This window comes from Prunus mume, linkage group LG5 (assembly GCF_029339155.1).
Source record: "Prunus mume cultivar Tortuosa linkage group LG5, ASM2933915v1, whole genome shotgun sequence".
Taxonomy (NCBI): Eukaryota; Viridiplantae; Streptophyta; class Magnoliopsida; order Rosales; family Rosaceae; genus Prunus; species Prunus mume.
Genome location: NC_142702.1, coordinates 3,779,459 through 3,797,162, shown reverse-complemented (window position 1 = coordinate 3,797,162; position 17,704 = coordinate 3,779,459). Strand labels below are relative to the sequence as shown.

General features: G+C 40.3%; 1 protein-coding gene across 9 annotated transcripts; it reads right to left on the bottom strand.

Annotated features, from left to right (window-relative positions):
* Nucleotides 1-11,314: 11,314 nt before the first annotated feature.
* LOC148916666 (protein RETICULATA-RELATED 4, chloroplastic-like) lies at nt 11,315-16,354 on the bottom strand. 9 transcript variants are annotated; one of them, XR_016126676.1, is made up of 6 exons: nt 16,077-16,354; nt 13,924-13,954; nt 12,425-12,564; nt 11,841-11,963; nt 11,735-11,752; nt 11,315-11,626 (listed from the first exon to the last, which is right to left on the bottom strand). XR_016126676.1 is itself a non-coding variant. In XM_089051635.1 (5 exons), the coding sequence occupies exons 1-5, from the start codon at nt 16,193-16,195 to the stop codon at nt 11,611-11,613; spliced, it is 324 nt and encodes a 107-aa protein (XP_088907761.1). In that variant the 5' UTR covers nt 16,196-16,354; the 3' UTR covers nt 11,315-11,610. The 9 variants fall into 9 exon arrangements, 2 of the variants coding, with proteins under 2 accessions (XP_088907761.1, XP_088907762.1); XR_016126674.1 differs by having other exon boundaries at nt 11,841-12,564; XM_089051635.1 differs by lacking the exon at nt 11,841-11,963.
* Nucleotides 16,355-17,704: the final 1,350 nt, after the last annotated feature.

Genomic DNA, 17,704 nt, shown 5'->3' with positions numbered 1-17,704 from the left:
TCTAGGTATGCTTCCATCAAATCTGTTTTATTTTATTAATCTTTTATGTCCTTTTTCTTTCTTTCTCCCTTTTTGTTTTTTTGATTTTCTCTTTTGTGCATGCGAAACCCAAGCCACTTGCCTTCCTTCCTTTGATTATTGTTGGTTCCCTCTCACACACAAGTCTAGAGAACCCTTGAAAACAAAAAGTCACAGGGAGGCATCATCCATAACCACTGGTTGGTTATGCTCAAAGAAACCGTTCGCAACAACTGGGAGGAGCCACCATTTACCTTTAAAATCCCCAAATTTTTTTGAACTTCTCCTTCAATTCGTCAGAGACCAAACTTGGGAAAGTCACTTTGCAAGGCATGAAGTAATTTGGCGAAGAAACCACAAGGCATATCTTTCTTCTTTCGATTTCGGCAAGCTGCTGGAAAAACGCAATCACATGCACATATATGTAGACACAGGGGCATCAACACATATATATTCTGAGGATCCTTCTTGAGAATAGTGTTTCTTCCTCAGCCCCTTTTGTCGCATGTTTGTTTACTTCCTTATGCCCAAAGCTTGGATTTTGGATGTGGGCCACTGATTGGAGATTTTAAACCCCTTCCAACTGAATTTGTCTTGGTTGAACACAAAACTTTTGGATGGAGTCAAATCAAGGTAGAAAAAACATGAGTATGCACTGTTTCGAATGTCCTTGCCTTTATCAATCCATGGCCCCCTTCAAATAATTTACTCCTATAGTTTGGTCTTTCTTTCGTATTTGCATCGAATAGCCTTTTCCTCCTGCGGGATGGAATTATATGATGGCATTAATTCAATCCTTCTGCTAGCATGACCTTGGCACAAAATTATACAGATGTGCGTGTGTTCAGCAATCGTGAAGGTGCCGAAACTTATGCATTTTGTTCCTTCCCCTTTTTGCAGATATCTGTGACCTTGTTGGTTTTACCATGGCATCCACTGATCTCCCACCGATTATGATGGACCATCTTTATTATATGGATGACGATCTTAAAGCAGGAGGACCCCTTTTGTCGCTTGAAAAAGCCCAGGAGAATCCTGTTGTTGGTGATGAGCCACCACCAAACCATTCCTGTAATTGAACCTGCTTCCATATCTAGGTGTTGCATTGAGAAAGGCATGTTTCCAGCGGTTCCCCTATTCTTCCAATATCCTTGTAGCATCAGTAAGGGTTGGTCAGAGTGGGTTGACCGTGAGCTGCTAGATCCATCTACTTGCAACATTGTGCGTTGGGCACAGGTACTTGATGCCATCTTTCTTTCCAAGTTATGGGATATCTATATTGAAACAAAGATGCTTCGCCATGTGGTCAAGAGGTGGAGTGCTGCTACTCACACCTTTATATTTTCATGGGGAATTTACCCCACTCCGAAGACGTACAACATCTCCGCCTCCCAATCTACGGTGACCGAGTCCTTTTGACATCGCCCTTACTCCGGAAGAAATGGACAAGCTTACGGTTTAACGGAGAGGTGCTCCAACTTCCCAGCACCTCACTGATTGAACGGATATAATTTTTTGGTGATGCGAACAGATAGGGACCTTGCTGATTGGCTGCATTTATAGCACTGTGGCTTGGACGGTTCGTGCTCTGTGATTTCACTCAAGACTACCTGCATGAGCAAGTATTTCCTTTGGCCTTGGCCATAGCTCGAGGTGATACGATCCCCTTAGCCCCATGTTTTTGGCCATCTATACTGGTTACTTGATCGGACTTAGCTTTTGGAGAAAAGCGATCGGCACCATTGGCGTGGAGACTCTTTTGAATTCTAGCTTTCAGTAGGTGTTCTTGTGGGAATGTCTCAAAGGACTGGATATATATCCACTCCTATTCGTGTGCTATGCAATTGGTGACTCGGGCAAAGGTCCCTTTATGCCGGATGGTCTCTCTTTAGTTTGCAGGTGGTTTAAGCGGATGCAAAGGAAAGGCCAAAACTTTTTAAAGTTATTCGATAATTTGAAAACTTCATCTTCCGCCCTTACGGCACCTTCGCAGAGGCATTTACCTTTGTGCCCTTTTATGCTGATGTTGGTGATCTGTTGAGGTTCCAGCAGGTGATACCGCAACATGGCCGCTTCAGGAAGTATGCTTTGTTGAATGTTGCCTCTATCCCATTACCTACTCTTGGAGATAACCGCTCAAAGATTTCTGTGACCTACTCACCACACCGGGTCAGGCGATAGTTTGGACTTGATCAAGGGGTTCTGAGCAGTCCTAACCATGATGACCCCTTTGTGCTACATAGGGTCTTTTGGAGCAATGATAATGTGCCAAACAGCGGTGGGCCCCTTGTTTTAGCTAGTAGGGGGAGAGTTGGTGGCTTCACACGGAGCTATCAAGCCTACTGGAACCGTTGCCTTACCTCTTTTCGTGAATTCCAATCTTTTGTTGGTGATAGATTGCCACCCACAACAACTCGCCTTGCAGGTTTGGTGTCGGAAGAGAAAGCCATCTCTTTAAGCCAAAAACGCAATATGCCCTTTATTTCTAAAAGTGGTGACATTGTTGGGAATTTCCCAAAACGAGGCCAAAGGAGCACCTGAGTCCTCACAGCTGGGAAAGACACGACGCGGTGTCGGCAAACGAAGGCGGGAGGAGAAGCAAAGTGTAGGGAATGAGCAGACTACCGGTAAACCTAGAAAGTTCATTCCAAAGGTGGCACCAAGTGCCCTCCTCGAACTAGAGAAGCAACTCCCGAGGGTGTCCACGACCTTGAAGCCTCTTTGTATCGAGAGCCAGTCGTGTTGGCAAGGCGCTGAAACCACCCCTCTTCGCAATAAGTATTATCCTACCTTTAATCCCTTATCACACTTTCTTTACTTATCATATACCTGTTATATATGCTTTTTTTTTTTACTTTTCTTTTGTTTCCTTTTTTTTTATATAGGAAAAATGGGTACCACTCCAAAGAGGAAGATAAGTGATACACCTTCCGTGTTCCCACATGTGACTCCAAAATGCTGTAGCATGCGTATCCTAAATGCAAGGTTCACTAGAGCTGACACAAGCGAAAACGGAGCTTCTGGAGCTAGAACGGTGGTGACCATTGATGATGACAGTGATGATGGTGATACCACCAAGACTGAGGCTAGTGTTCCAAAGCAAGAGGACATTGGTGACATTGATAGTGTTGAGTCGGTACTTGGCATATCTTAAACTTTGATCCTCTTCCATTCTTTGTCATGCAAACTGCCTATTCACCATCCATCCTTGTTTTGCAGGTCGCCAATATCTCCGAAGGCTTGCACCTTGCTGCAGCCATTGTTGACCCTGCACAGAATGCCCAGGAGGTAACTACTGCTTGCTTCACTCATATTTTCCTTTTATCTCTTTTTTTTTTTATTGCTTAATTGGGCAGTCGTCTCTCTCTTGCCCATACGTGACGTAACTTGCTGATTATCTCGTACTTGCCCTTACATATATGCATATATATTTGCATGCTGGGCATGCCACTCAAAACATGGAGATTGTGCCTGCGGTGCCTTCTTCTTCTACCACACTTAACACATTGGTTGAGGTAGTCCTTGCTGAGTCATCTCTGCTTATGGCATCAACAAATCCTCAGGACAAGGCATATGAGTTTCAAATCACGAGCCCCTTGCAGCCTATCGTTCAACACTTTCTTCGAAGGGACCTCTCCGAGGCAAAACTTTTTCCTTCCATGGGACGTTGCCCACTCCATCCCACATTCAGTCACTTCTTCATAGGCCAGAGTCTAGCTCCCTAACGTCTCTTTCGGCGATTTCATTTGGTGAAACATCTGCCGATGAGGAAGCTCGTGTTAATGATACTACTGCCGGGATCGTTTATGCAGAGTGCCGATTTAGCATGTCTTGGCTGGAGTGGGAGAATTCCTTTATTGCATTCAGTGCCTACTTTGATGGTGGTGTTCAAGTCCTTCGATCAGCAGATGAGCTCCTGCCACTTTGTCACCGATTTAACGGCTATGCAACATTCTGGGGAGCTCTTGTTTATCCCGAGACGGTTGCAGCCCTAGAGAAATTCATGGACAAATATGGTGATTTCATGGACATGACTGGTATTACCTAATCCTTTTTGCGGTGTGCTGCTTTCCGGACCCTTGGTTTGGTGCTTCATGTAATGGATACCATGTATTTGTTGGATATTACAGATCATCGACTCCTTTGCTGGCGTGACGCAATCTCTGAAGCCATGACCTTGGGTTTTTGGGTAGAGTTTCTTTTGAACCTAGTGAAAAATTTAGCACATGCTGTATTTGGGGCACAGGCCATTCACAACATGGATAAATTTTCCGGTCCCAATGAAATAAGAGCAGCAGCAGAGGCTTTGAATCTCAAGCAGTGTGAGTTAGAGAATCAACATGGGGAACTGCGTGCCCTCTTTCTTGCCCAAGGTGTTTCTTCCGATGGTGCTGGCTGTGTCGCAAAGGTAGTGACAAGATCTTCTCACAAGGCTTCTTCCGTTCTTTTTTAGCTATGCTTGGTGGTTTTAAGGTTCATAACCCTTCATCCCTGCTCATTTTACTTCTTCTTTTTTCTGGCACCATCCTGCACTCTTCGACATTTGCTTTACTCTGCCTTGCAGGTAGCGTTTTGCTTGATGTGAGACTGACTAGCTTGACACATTTCAGAATTTCTCTTGAGACCGAAGAACACATTAATCTCTAGCTTGGATAACTTAATCTTATTTAGGCAGTATTTTCCCTAGGATGTTCCAAAACTTGTATCGTGGTGGTTTTGCACAGAGTATTGTTGTGTTCAAGCTGCTGGAACCTATGTCCCCCTTATGTTATTGCCCTAATATGGTACATTTTACAAAAGCTTCAAAAAGCAAGCATATAGAAGGAGACCATATTTAAAGGAAATGCAATAACATAAAAATAAGATACTATGCCTACTTGGCAGTAGTAGGGCTTAAGCCACTTTCCATTGATGAGATCTGTTAGCATGCCTTCCTTGACAGAGATTAAGCAATAATAGCCACTGCTGCGAACTTCCTTGAATGCAAATGGACCCTCCCATTGTGGAGCAAACTTGGAAGGTCCCGACACTTGTCTTCTCACATGCTCGACAACTTTTAGCACAAGATCTCCTTACTTGAAGGCTTCAGGCTTAAAGGTCCTGTTTTATGCTTGGACAACAATTTTGTGGTAAAGTGCCATTTTTCTTTTGGCTTCTATTCTTCTTTCGTCCACGGCTTCGAGATCTAACAAACGCCAATTTGAGCATGACTTCGCATCCCATTCAAGATCATTGACAACCGATACTCTGGCCGTAGGAATGGTGATTTCCACGGGTGAAATAGCATCAGACCCATACACAATTGAATAAGGTGAAAAACCTGTAGCACTTCTTGGTGAGGTGCAGTAAGCCCACAAAGCATCCGGCAGATGAATGCTCCAACCGCCCTCGTACTCATGTACCATCTTGCTCAAAATCCTCAGTATTGTTTTATTGGTAGTCTCCGCTTGTCCGTTTCCTTGTGGGTAATAAGGTGTGAAGCGACGATGCTTGATACCGTAACCACTAAGTGTTGAGCTCACTTACTTGTTAACGAAAGGAGCGACGATGCTTGATACCGTAACCACTAAGTGTTGAGGTCACTTGCTTGTTAACGAAAGGCATGCCATTGTCAGTAACCTTTTTGTATGGGATTCCAAACCTGCTCACAATGTATTCTTGAATGAAATTGGAGGCAGCTCCCGTGGCCTTCTAGAGGGGGATTGCTTCGACCCATTTTGTGAAATATTCCGTAGCGGTAAGGATCCTTAAATAGCCGTCAGAAGGAGGATGGATTGTCCCAATTAGATCAAGCCCCCAAGTATGAAAAAGCCAAGGAGTGCGCATATCTTGCAACAGCATAGGAGGTTTATAACTTAAATTAGCATGGATTTGGCACGTGTGGCGTTTCTTAACAAAGTCATGTGCATCCTTCTTCATGGTAAGCCAGTAATATCCAAAACTTAGTAGCTGCCAGTGAAGCCTCTTCATTCCTTGGTGCTCTCCGCACTCTCTAGCATGTATTTCCTGCATGGCTTGACGTGCCTCTGATTCTTCCAAGCATTTTAGCAGTTCACCATTAAACCCCTTCTGGTAGAGAGTCGACCCATCCACAAAATACCTATTTATCATCTTTTTGAGCTTGTAGGCAAGCTTGGAGTTCATTGTTAGAATTCCCTCAACAAAGAATGCTAAGTATAGAGCCCTCCAATCTTCTGCAAATGAAATGGTGAAAGATTCTTCTGTGGAGAGTATCGTAGAACACGCAGGGCAATTGGACTGAATTTCAGCTGCTTGCTTCTTCATTTCTGCCAATAATAACCCTTACATTGCAGGCGTCGATACAAACTGACCACCAGTTCGAAGTTGCAAGTAGCATCATGCACCTCTTGTAACCTTTTTCGTGCTTCCATCACACCTATACAGCAGGTCAAAATACCTCTTGGAAGACACCTGTAGAGTTCCCCATAGATAATCACATAGTCTTTCAAATCTATAATACCTCCTCGTTCATTTAATTTCTCCTTTACTGGCTTTCTCCAATCATCCCCTTCCAGCAATTCTTCTTGAGTCATTGTTTTGACTATCGGTGTGTTTCTCTTTATCACAATAATATTAGGCTGCTCTTGGACAAACGAGAGCTTTGATCCTAATGTGGACAAAGTGTTGGTGTATCTATTGGTGACCCCCGTAATGTGTTCCATCACAATCTGCTTGAAAGAATTAATGAGCCTTTCAGCAGTTGTACAATATGGTGCCAAGGTTGCCTCCTTCACAGCAAAGTTTCCTTGCAATTGACTTAGTATGAGATTTGAATCGCCAATGATCTTCATTCTTTCTACACCCATCTCTTTTGCCGTAAACAAACCCATGACAAAAGCTTCATATTCTGCCACGTTATTTGTGCATGGAAAATCTAATTTGAATGAGAGGGCCATAGCTTGCCCATCGGTGTTAATAAGCACTACGCCTGCTCCTCCGCCATTGGTTGTAGAGGAACCATCAAAATAGAGGGTCCATGGTTCCTCTTCTGTAGCAATGACAACTACTTATGGCAGCTCTCCTAACATTTCTTCAGACAATGTAGACCCTTCTACCTCAGGGAATAAGGCTAACATGTCGATCACAGCTTGCCCCTTGATAGCTTTCGGGGTTGCACACGTGATATCAAACTCATATAATTGTAGCAACCAACGTGCAAGGAGTCCCGACAGCATTGGTCTTGTGAGTAAATACCTTACAGGATCATATTTCACTATGAGCTACAGCTTGTGGGCAAGAAAATAATGTCGCAATCGTTGCACAGCATAGACAAGGGCAAGGCATAAGAGTTCAATTTTTAGGTACCTTGTCTCAGCTCCTCTTAATTGTCTGCTCACATAATAAATGGGGCTCTCCTCCCCATCATAACTATCTTGGGTAAGCAAAGCTCCAACTGCAGTGTTTGTTGCAGCCAAACAAAGCTTGAGTGGAAGTCTCGAAATGAGTGCCCTAATCGTGGGTAGCTTAGTGATCAGTTGTTGTACTTGCCGGTAAGCTTCTTGGCATTCCTTGCTCCATATATACGGTTTGCCTTTTTTAAGTAAATGAGTGAAAACACTTATCATGGCAGCAATACCTGGAATAAAATGCCAGATGTACGACAATCTTTCTATGAAACTCTTCAATTCCTTTGGATTCTTAGGCGGTGCAAGAGAGTATATGGCCTTGGTTTTCTCATGATCCACATCTATACCGCGTTGGTGTACCTGAAAACCTAAAAACTTTCCGGATGAGACTCCAAATACACATTTCTTTAGGTTCATCTTTAATCCATAGAGCTGACACCTTCCTCAGAACCTCATGATGACCTCCTCTATTCGTTGACTTTACCACGTAGTCATCCATATAGTCTTCCACCTCTTTTCCCATCATATCATGGAATACTGCCGTCATAGCTCTTTGGTAGGTAGCACCGGCATTCTTGAGACCGAATGACATGACCGTATAGTAGAAATTCCCATATGGCATTCGAAAGGCTATTTTCTCAGCATCCTTTGGTGACATCTTTATTTGGTTGCAGCCACTAAATCCATCCATAAATGGCAGCAAGCCTTGCCCTGAAGTTGAATCAATCAAGATATCCATATTGGGCAATGGGAATTCATCTTCTGGGCAAGCTCAGTTGAGATCACGATAGTCTATGCATATTCTAATCACACCGGTCTTCTTCTTCACAGGAACAATGTTGGCTAGCCATGTTGGATGCTTGGTTGGTTTAATGAATCCAGCAACTAATAACTTCTCAAATTCCACTTTGATTTGCTTTTCGATTTCAGGATGAAAATTCCTTCTTGGCTGTACAACAGGTTTCGTACCAAGCTCAATATTCAGTGTGTGACTTACTAAATTTGGATTGAGACCAGGCATTTCTTCGTAACTCCAAGTAAACACATCTCAGAATTCTTTTAACAAAGACACCAAAGCTTCCTTCTCTTTGCTCGTCAAGTGAATGCTGATGGAGATAGGCCTTTGGATAGAGGGGTCATCACTCAAATTGATCGTTTCCAACTAGTCAGCCACTGTCATTGGCCCATCTTGCATGTGCCTAGGCGCCATCATAGGCTCTTGGAAAGCGCAAGACATGGGTGCCTTATCTCCAGAGTTTTTGTGGCTATCTGTATGCATTGCTTCTTCTCCATACTTGGGGCTTTCCCATAGAACACGGTCAAGCCCCCAAACTTGTCATAAGCGATACACCATACGTCCGTTTGGCAGCGTCACTTTTGAACACTGAGGTTGATCGTGGGCATGGTTGTTAACCTTCGAGTGCCTCTTTCTTTCTCGATCAACAATGGTTATGAGTTCTTCGTTGCTCAGATCACGAATTTCAGTCCACGAAGGCAGATATGTCCCGAAATCCTTGGATGGGTTGCTTCCAGCACCTGTGCATTCGGTGTAGAATTCCACCTCTGAGTAATGGGCTTCATTTCTGTTGAAGGGTGCTTGATTTCCTGGTATGCGAAGTGGCTTTAGCCCAATCCTTCCTTTCACACATTGATGGTAGGTAGAGACCACAAGTTTGTGCTTGTTGAGCCATGGCCTTCCGAGCAAAGCATGGTAAGCTACATCCACGTCCACCACATAAAACTTAGTAAGTGACCAGATTGGTTCCACCTTCAGATTTACTTGCATGTGTCCAACTGTAACCTCACTTTTATTCCCGAAACCACTGATGCTTATTTGGGACTGCACAATCTTAGACAGCGGGATACCAGCTGTAAGCACAGACAGAGGCAAAATGTTGACGCAAGAACCCATATCTACCAAAGCTCTCCTTATAAATACCTCATTGATCTGTCTCTCCAAATAGAATGGCCTCCTATGATCTGGATATGGGACTTCCATATCTTCATCCGTGAAAACAATGGCATTATCGTTTTCTAAGAATGACCATTGCGATTGAGCTGTGAAGTAATGAGAGTTGGATTCCATGGAGATACTCATGAGAGCTACAATAGCTGTTTCCCTTGCTTGAGGCCCAAAGCCAAGTTGGTCAAAAAGTGACTTGAACTTCGGGTTCCTTTGGAGGACTTGTGAAGTTGTAGGCCCTTGCTTCAAACCTAGGTAACGCTCCATCATAGTTGCTTTGGCCTCTGTGAGAGTGTGAAACGTTACAGTAGATGTTTCCTGTTGCCCAGACGAGGCTCCTACACATTGTTCTTACGACATGTCCAACATGAACACCTCATTGTCCATACCATCATCCCATCCGTCAACGAGTGGCCATGGCATGTCATAGCTTGACGATTTTGAATATTTGCACCAATAGGCCTTCTCCATGTTCCCGCAAGGTTCCCACATAGCTTTTAGTGGCTTTAGGTCATTCCTCCATGGGTGACACAATTCGTCATCATCAAGTAAATCATCGGAACATGTAATGACAGCAGCTACCTCTTTTCCCCTTCGTTTTGGCAAGGGGTCCTCATCGATGGTTTGCTTCCTATAGGGAAGCTCAAGGACTCCTTCGTGTATTTTAGAGTGTAGAATCCTCCTTAAGCTCTGACAAGCAGTGGTTGGATGCCCTACAAACTGGTGGTAGCGACAGGATTGTTCTTTTCTTCTCTGGTGGGAACTTTGTAAGGCTTGAGAGGCCTGATTGCGCCATCAGCGATCATTGTGTTGAGAATGGCATGGAACTCTTCATCTTTGCATGATAATGGCGGATATGTTTCCTTATCTTTTCGTTTGCGTGAGTTGTAGTCACTGGATGGTTTGTCATCTATGGCTAGCGTTTGGTGCGATTCCTTCTTCTCACTCCTCTAAGTTTTTTGCCCTGTCGGCTTGACAGACATACTTGTCTTCCTCACCGCTTCCAATAGCCGAGAAAATTGACTTATGCCAATATTCTCCAAGTAAACTCTATAATCTGCCACAATGTTGCTGATGCAGATCTCAACAAGTGCATCTTCATCCTTCTCATCATAACAATCCAGAGCCAGGTCCCGGAACCTACGTAGGAAGTCCACAGGATCCTCCCCATGTTTTTGGCGAGTGTAGTTGAGTTGAGTGGTGGTAACTCTCTCCTCATGCTGAAAGTATTTTTTACAGAACCTGCTTGCCAAATCCTCCTAGGAGCTCACAGAGCCTGGTGCCAACGTCGTGTACCATGTGTAAGCCCTATCAGTAAGGCTTTTTGAAAACTCTTGGAGTCGGAGATTATAATCACCAGCATGTGGTCCCGAGGCATCAAGGAATTGGTTGACATGTTCCTTTGGGCTTCATCTTTATTTTGATGATTTACCAAATTATCTTTTGAATCATGCTGAAAAATACAATTGAGGTTGCCGTGTTCTGTATAAAGAATGTGCTTCTGCATTGGCAGGAACGCTTTCAATATTCAGATGACAGAAGCGGATGTTGTGCCAGAAGACTCTTCAAACTCCCATCCCTTCAAGCTTCTCAAGAGACCTCTGCAGGGGAATAGTAAACTCGTATGGCTCATGCTCTTTTTCTCTCCAGATGTTTTGCTTGCTCCTTGATATTGATTCGACTGCGACGTCTACAATGGTATTGTCCTCTTTGCAGAAAGAGTTGAAACCATCCATTGCTACTTTCAAGCATCAATGGGAGTTATCTCCAAATAGGCCCAAGCTCAAATTTTTAAGGGCAGAATCCTCTTCCTTTGCAGCAGCAGGAGACAGTGGTGCAAAAAGGACTGGAAGAAAGATATTTATGATAGAATTTCGTCAGTTCTTTGGACAACCATTTGCTTTAAATATTCTGCCTATCAGAGCAAGAAGGATTGTTTTATTGGGTCAATTCAACTCACTAGGCATTTGTAAACAGTTCATCAATAGAAGATTGTATATATGATGGATGAATCTAAGAGTTCAATTATTTGTCTATAGTCTATTATAATTCATATAAGTTAAGATTTAAACAGAAAGAAAATAAAGAAAACAAATGAATTTCAAATGATTTCTCATCCCTGCTATTGGTGTGGGTTAATTGGCGAAGACCATGCTTGGTTTGATTGTCCACCCCACCATGATGGAAGCATATATAGCCGATATCTCTTGGTTGCTAGTTTATTTTATAAATGTCCATCTCTTGCATTTTTATCATCAAGACTTAGAAGGTTGCTGCACTGTAATTCCATTAACAAAATCAATATCCACAAAAAAATAAAATTACTTACAACAATCATGTAATCTACCCTATGCTCTAATCTCGTATCTTTTGAATTCCAACTCACCGTGCATAATCAACCCACCTGTTCCACAATATAAAGAATCATGAGAATTGAAGAGGAAAACACAACCAACTAACATAATGAGAATCAAGGAGAACTCAGATCCTACATCAAGGACCCCAAGACTGTGTTGCCTGTTCGAACAGCAAAGCAAACTGCACTCAGCAAACCAAAGCAAAAGATTTCCTTCTTCAAGGTGTCTTCTGCAGATCCTTACTCTGCTGCAGCACATCTTGTATCCATTGTTGGAATAATGGTAAGCATGTGTCCTTTCACATAAATAACTGTTCTATTTTGAGAGGTTAAAGAGTTTCTTTTAAGACATGTTTATGGTGGCACTTGTCTTTCCACAGGAATAACTGGTGTATGAATTTTATAAAGGGTTTCTTCTGTCAACATGTTCTTGGAGACTATATATGGATTCATATAGTTAGAAGAGCTTGTTTCTCTTTTCCCCATGTGCTCTTAGGATAAAAAGCTTCTCGATAACTAGAAAGGCCCGGTAGCATCCAGAAATTCCACAAATGGTTTTTTTGGATAGATACTGTTCTCCATGGATATGATAGTTACTCTTTAAAATACCAAGTTTCTTCAGTCAGTCTTGAAAAGTTTGTTAATGGTCCATGCTGACAGTTCATGAAGGTTAGAGTAAATAACAAATAGATTACTTAAATCTGCAGAAAACCTGTGTACCTTAGATTGCTAGAAACTGCCATATAAACTCCATAGGCTACACTAGTTGATAATATGGGAACATCCTCTGCTTCACCAGCAAAAGATTTATCGATAGCTTTTCGTGCATTAATCAATGCATTTGTTACACCCGTACCAACCTAAAAGAAATTGAAAAATTGTAATCAGTCATATGACACCAAACGGCTACTAGCCTACTGAAACTGTCAACCATATAACAAACTGGGAACCACATAACATCATGACAACTGTATAGCCATTACATGAGTGGGAAGCAGATTTCATATGTGCATTCTGCAATGAAAAACTTATATAACATGAGACAAAAACAACCAAAGGTACACTATCATTAAATTAGAAACAGTCATGAACTGTGTTCATCTACCTTATGCTCTAATATTGTATCTTTTGAATTCCAACTCAATGTGCATAATCGACCCACATGTTCCACAATATAAAGAATTATGAGAATTAGAGAAGACAACACAACCAATTAATACAATGAGATCCAAAAGAACTCAGATCTTACATCAAGGACCCCAAGAATGTGTTGCCAGTTCAAACAGCAAATTACATTTCGGCAATAAATTTATTGGTGAATTCATAGCGTGGTTGGACAAAAGCAAGTGTGAATGAGCTGAAAAAAGACCATTTCATTATCAAACAGAGTGAGAAAGAAGCAGCTGGAGCTTGGCCATTAGACTAGCACTAGACTTGATTGAAAACTCAGTTATATATATTTTTTTTCTATCTTTTTTTAAAGTAGGAAACTTCCTATGCTGTCTAGCATGTTGGAAGGACTATCGGTGCTCGTAAAATCTCGTTCATATTTAAGCTAATAAAAATCTGCATCCCTCATGAAAATATTGCTCCTAATTTCCAAATGGGTCATAAATATCTAAACTAACCAAATGTAAGGGAATGATGAATTTATAGCCACTGATGTATTTATCTCATGAATATCACTTTGTCATAAACATCCGAACTAACCAAATGTGAATTTATAGCCATTGTAAGGGAATTTGTAGCCATCGTTGGCAAAGTTGTTATTTGGGTCTGCTAAGGTTAGTTTAGCCTTGCACCCAAGTTCGATTATTATTCCCTTGCACTCAAATATTTACATTCGGTTAGTTTAGAATATCACTCTCTCATAAATATCTAAACTAACCAAAGGTGACTTTATAGCCATTGATGTATTTATCTTAGTTCTACTTCTACTACAACCGTTGTGCCTTAAACCGTAAAACAGGGCACGTTTTATGCTAGGTCCTTATTTTGCTCGACAGCTTGCATCCGTATTTATCTGCTCAAAGTTCCTGTTTTTCGTTTTGTTTTGTTTTGGTTTTGGTTTTTTTTTTTTCAGCAAAGCTCAGAGTTCCTGTTTTCTTCACCATAGGTTATCTGCTGTGGCAGTTTAAGAACAGATTATGTATTTTGAGATTTCAATAAAAGAAAGAACGATGTAAAATATAAAGCCACATCTAAGGGTGCACAGTTACCAACAAATAGATCCCTCCAGGTTTAAGAAGCCTACAAGCAAAATAACAAGTGTGATTAGTGACGGATTATAAAAGTAAACAATAATGAATAAATTTTAAATAGAAAAAAATTGTGTACTGATCCACTAATATAAAAAATTGCAGCTGTCAATTGAGTCTTAAAGTCTACAACCTACTCAGTTCCCCCAGCATTAATTGGAGCATCATTGCCACACTAGAAATATAAGAATAAAGAGAAATGCTAGCAACCTTCTCTCTAACCTTCTCCTTTGGACCTTCTCCTTTCTTTACTTGACATGTGTCATTCTCCTTACACTTAAAACAATGTCATTAATATATTATTCAAGCTAACTTTTGCTTTCTAAGTCTACCCTTATTAAATGTATTCAATTTATCCAAAAACATTTCACAACTTTCTTACCATCTTATTAATTTTTTTCTAACGTCAATTATTTTTTTTAAAGAACATATATGCTTTTTTTTAAAAAAGAGGAAATGTCCGTTTTTTTTAAAACACAAAGGACTTTTTTTTTTTTCTATCTAAACCCTTTGTTTGTTTTTTAAAAAGGACATTTCCTCTTAAAAGCAAATATGTTCTTTAAAAAAAAATTAATAAGATGGTAAGAAAGTTGTGAAATGTTTTTGGATAAATTGAATACATTTAATAAGGGTAAACTTGGAAAACAAAAGTTAATTTGAATAATATATTAATGACATTGTTTTAAGTGTAAGGAGAATGACACATGTCAAGCAAAGAAAGGAGAAGGTTCAAAGGAGAAGGTTAGAGAGAAGGTTGCTAGCATTCCCCAAGAATAAATAAGAGAATTAGAGTGTGTTTAAGTAATGACTGAGAGGAGTCATAAGAACATCACAACAGACATCATACCATCAGTGAATCAAGAGTTCCTTTGACAGACCACAGGTGCAAAAAGTGGTGACAGCAACACAGTTTTATTAGGACAAAAAAGAAAAAATTAGTCTACAGTATTGTGTATTCTAAAATGACTAAAACAAAGAAATGATACAAAACTTTATCAATGACACCTTCAAATGATTCATCTGGGAAGACACTCATATCCCTAACATCCATTTGCATGTCTAATTGTATGGGAAACATGCCTAGAGTCTGCAATATTTACTAAAGATAATGCGGTACAAAATTGTACTCGTAATTTTAATGAAGTAAGTTTTCAAAAGGATACATTTCAGCTGAGGTATGTGCTCAGATTTTCTTTTCATCATGTCAATGGCCACAGATGAAATGTCAACGTTCACTACGTCTTCATATCCATCCGCAACCATGTCCTCAGACATAACTACAAGAGAAGATTTTTCCATCAGAATTTCACTCAACAAGTAGATAGTAAATATCTAAATCCAATGAAATTATAGATGTGAGAAATGAATCATTTTTACATCAACAGTTCTTCATCTATAGATGGCAAGGGCAATGCCATGTTTAGGGACGCCAAAGCACCTTAATTGCATCAGGTACATTATTACTTTCGACATCAATTGTCTAATTAGTGTGAGATCAAATGATATGTTGTTACTTGTAGTTTCATTCTAGGGCCTAGACAGAATGCATCCCCTCTGGTGATTCATGTATCCATATACCAAAACAGATGGAACTATCAGAGAGAATGCGGGCAGGAGTAAGAGAGAACCTTAATTTGGGGAATTCAAGCTCAAGCACAACTGCCCAGAAATAACAGGGGGGAAATTGGAGTAGAACAAGGTCCAACCACTAAACCAGCAATAACCCTAGAACCCAATTTCTTTGATTTTGTCACAACTTCTCCATAATTCAAACACAGGTCAAAATTACCAAAAAGTAGCTAAAATTAAATGATGAATGTTCAAAACCACTGAAGTTTTGGGAACCAATTATACTCTAACAGAACAAACCCAAAAGGGCCCGGTTGTCAATGAAAAATATAAGAACGATTATCCAAAAAAACCCAACATCCCAAATCAAAAAACTTATTTTCTATATTTTTTCTAAGAATTTCTCTCAAACCAAACAGAGCAAACAGAGCACTAATGCAGAGAAAGAAAGAAGCTCTAGAACCTGCGGATTAAAACTCTCAAAAGGGAATAGCTTTACAAACAAACAATGAAGAAAAGAGCAACGGAGAAAGAGGGTAAATTACCAGCATTGCCACAGCCGACCATGAGAACCCGAGAGGAGGTTGGTATGTAGTTTCGGACAAAAGGGCGGAGGAGCCTCCTTCTTCGACATAGCGGGCGTCCCAATAGAAGGCGTCGCCATAGTTATAGGTGTTACAGCTCGACACGTCCCTGAACATCGTCTCTTCTCTTTCTTCTGCTGGTGATGACTCTGGTGATTTGCGTTCAGCTGGGTACAGTCGGCAATATGAAATTACGAGAGAGAGAGAGAGAGAGAGAGAGAGACGAAGGGGCAGGCAAGTAAGTGCGCTCAGTTTCGTGTTGGTTTTCAAGGCCGAGGGCTTTTGGGCCCTTTTCTGTCCGTACAGAGTAAGTGGTGTCCGAATGAGAAATTCTCTAGGCACCCAAATGTTCTACTTTTTATTTATTTATTATTATTAGAAATACAAAGTAAATTACAAAAAATAAATAAATAAGGTAAGTCCCAATGGATATTAAAACCAAAAAACTAAAGGTCCGTTTGATAACCATTTCTATTTTATTTTTTATTTTTTGTGCTAGAGTACAGAGAAAAATGAGAGTGAAGATGAGATTAAGAGGAGGATGAGAGGAAGTAGTAAAAAAAGTGAACACAAAAATTAAAAACTAAAATATATTTGAAATTGTTTTCACTTTTGTTACTTTTCTCTCCCATGTCTCCTCTCATCCTCTCTCTCAATATCATCCTAAATCTCATTTTCTTTTATACTCTAGCATAAAAAATAAAAACTAAAAACTAAAGCTGAAATGGTTATCAAACGAATCTTTAAATCTTTAAAGTGAAAAAAAAAACCTTGAAAGTGAAAAAAAATTCATATAGATTTCAGTTTTTAGTTTTAGTTTTCACTTTTGTTACTCCTCCCTCCCATCCTCCCCTATCATCTTTCCTCTTAATCTAATCTTTATTCTTGTTCTCACTTCCACACTCTCCCTTTTCACTCTATACTCTAGCACAAAAAATAAACATTAATAATTAAAATTGAAATAGTTATCAAACAAGTCATTAAATACTTGAATGCAATCTCAAGGGAACTGAAGTTTGACATTGTAGGATTTGGATCCAATTTTTAGAATAGCCTTTAATTTCCATTTTTGAGAGGTGTCATTGCTAAGCCCATTAGAGTGTTGCCCGTAATGCTAAAACATTTAGGCAGCCAAAGTAAAATATTTGTATAAAAAAAAGTTAGTAACACTCAATTAGTATTAGATGTTTGATTTTTCAATCAAGATACATAATAGTACTTGATAATTTGTTTTTCAACATAAAATGAGTTTGCTAACATATAGGATTATGTGTGTAATAGACACAAGTTTGCTAAATACGTACAACTTTCTTGTGTGTAATTGCACAAGTCTATCATGTTACGGTTGCTTGAACTTGCACAATAGTTGGAACTTTTGTATAAAAAAGTTAAAAAAAAAACATTCTTTTAGTTTGATTTACATGCTTTTTTCTTCTTCCTTTTTTCGTCGAAAAAGGTGGATTGATAGCACATGTTCATTTTGCGTTGAAGAGAAGGCGAAGGACCCTGTACCTGTTGGTTATGAAGCCAGTGGCACCCTGAACGAACTAATTTAAGGTCTTTTGCAATTTCAAGGTCGTTGTCGTCCA

Excerpts from the sequence above, each read along its gene's own strand:
- LOC148916666 (XM_089051635.1), bottom strand. The coding sequence starts at position 16,195 with ATGGCGACGCCTTCTATTGGGACGCCCGCTATGTCGAAGAAGGAGGCT. Across the intron at positions 13,955-16,076 it reads GGTCGGCTGTGGCAATGCTG|GCTTCTTAAACCTGGAGGGA; the intron begins GTAATTTACCCT and ends TTTTGCTTGTAG. Across the intron at positions 12,565-13,923 it reads CTGGAGGGATCTATTTGTTG|GTTGGTACGGGTGTAACAAA; the intron begins GTAACTGTGCAC and ends AATTTCTTTTAG.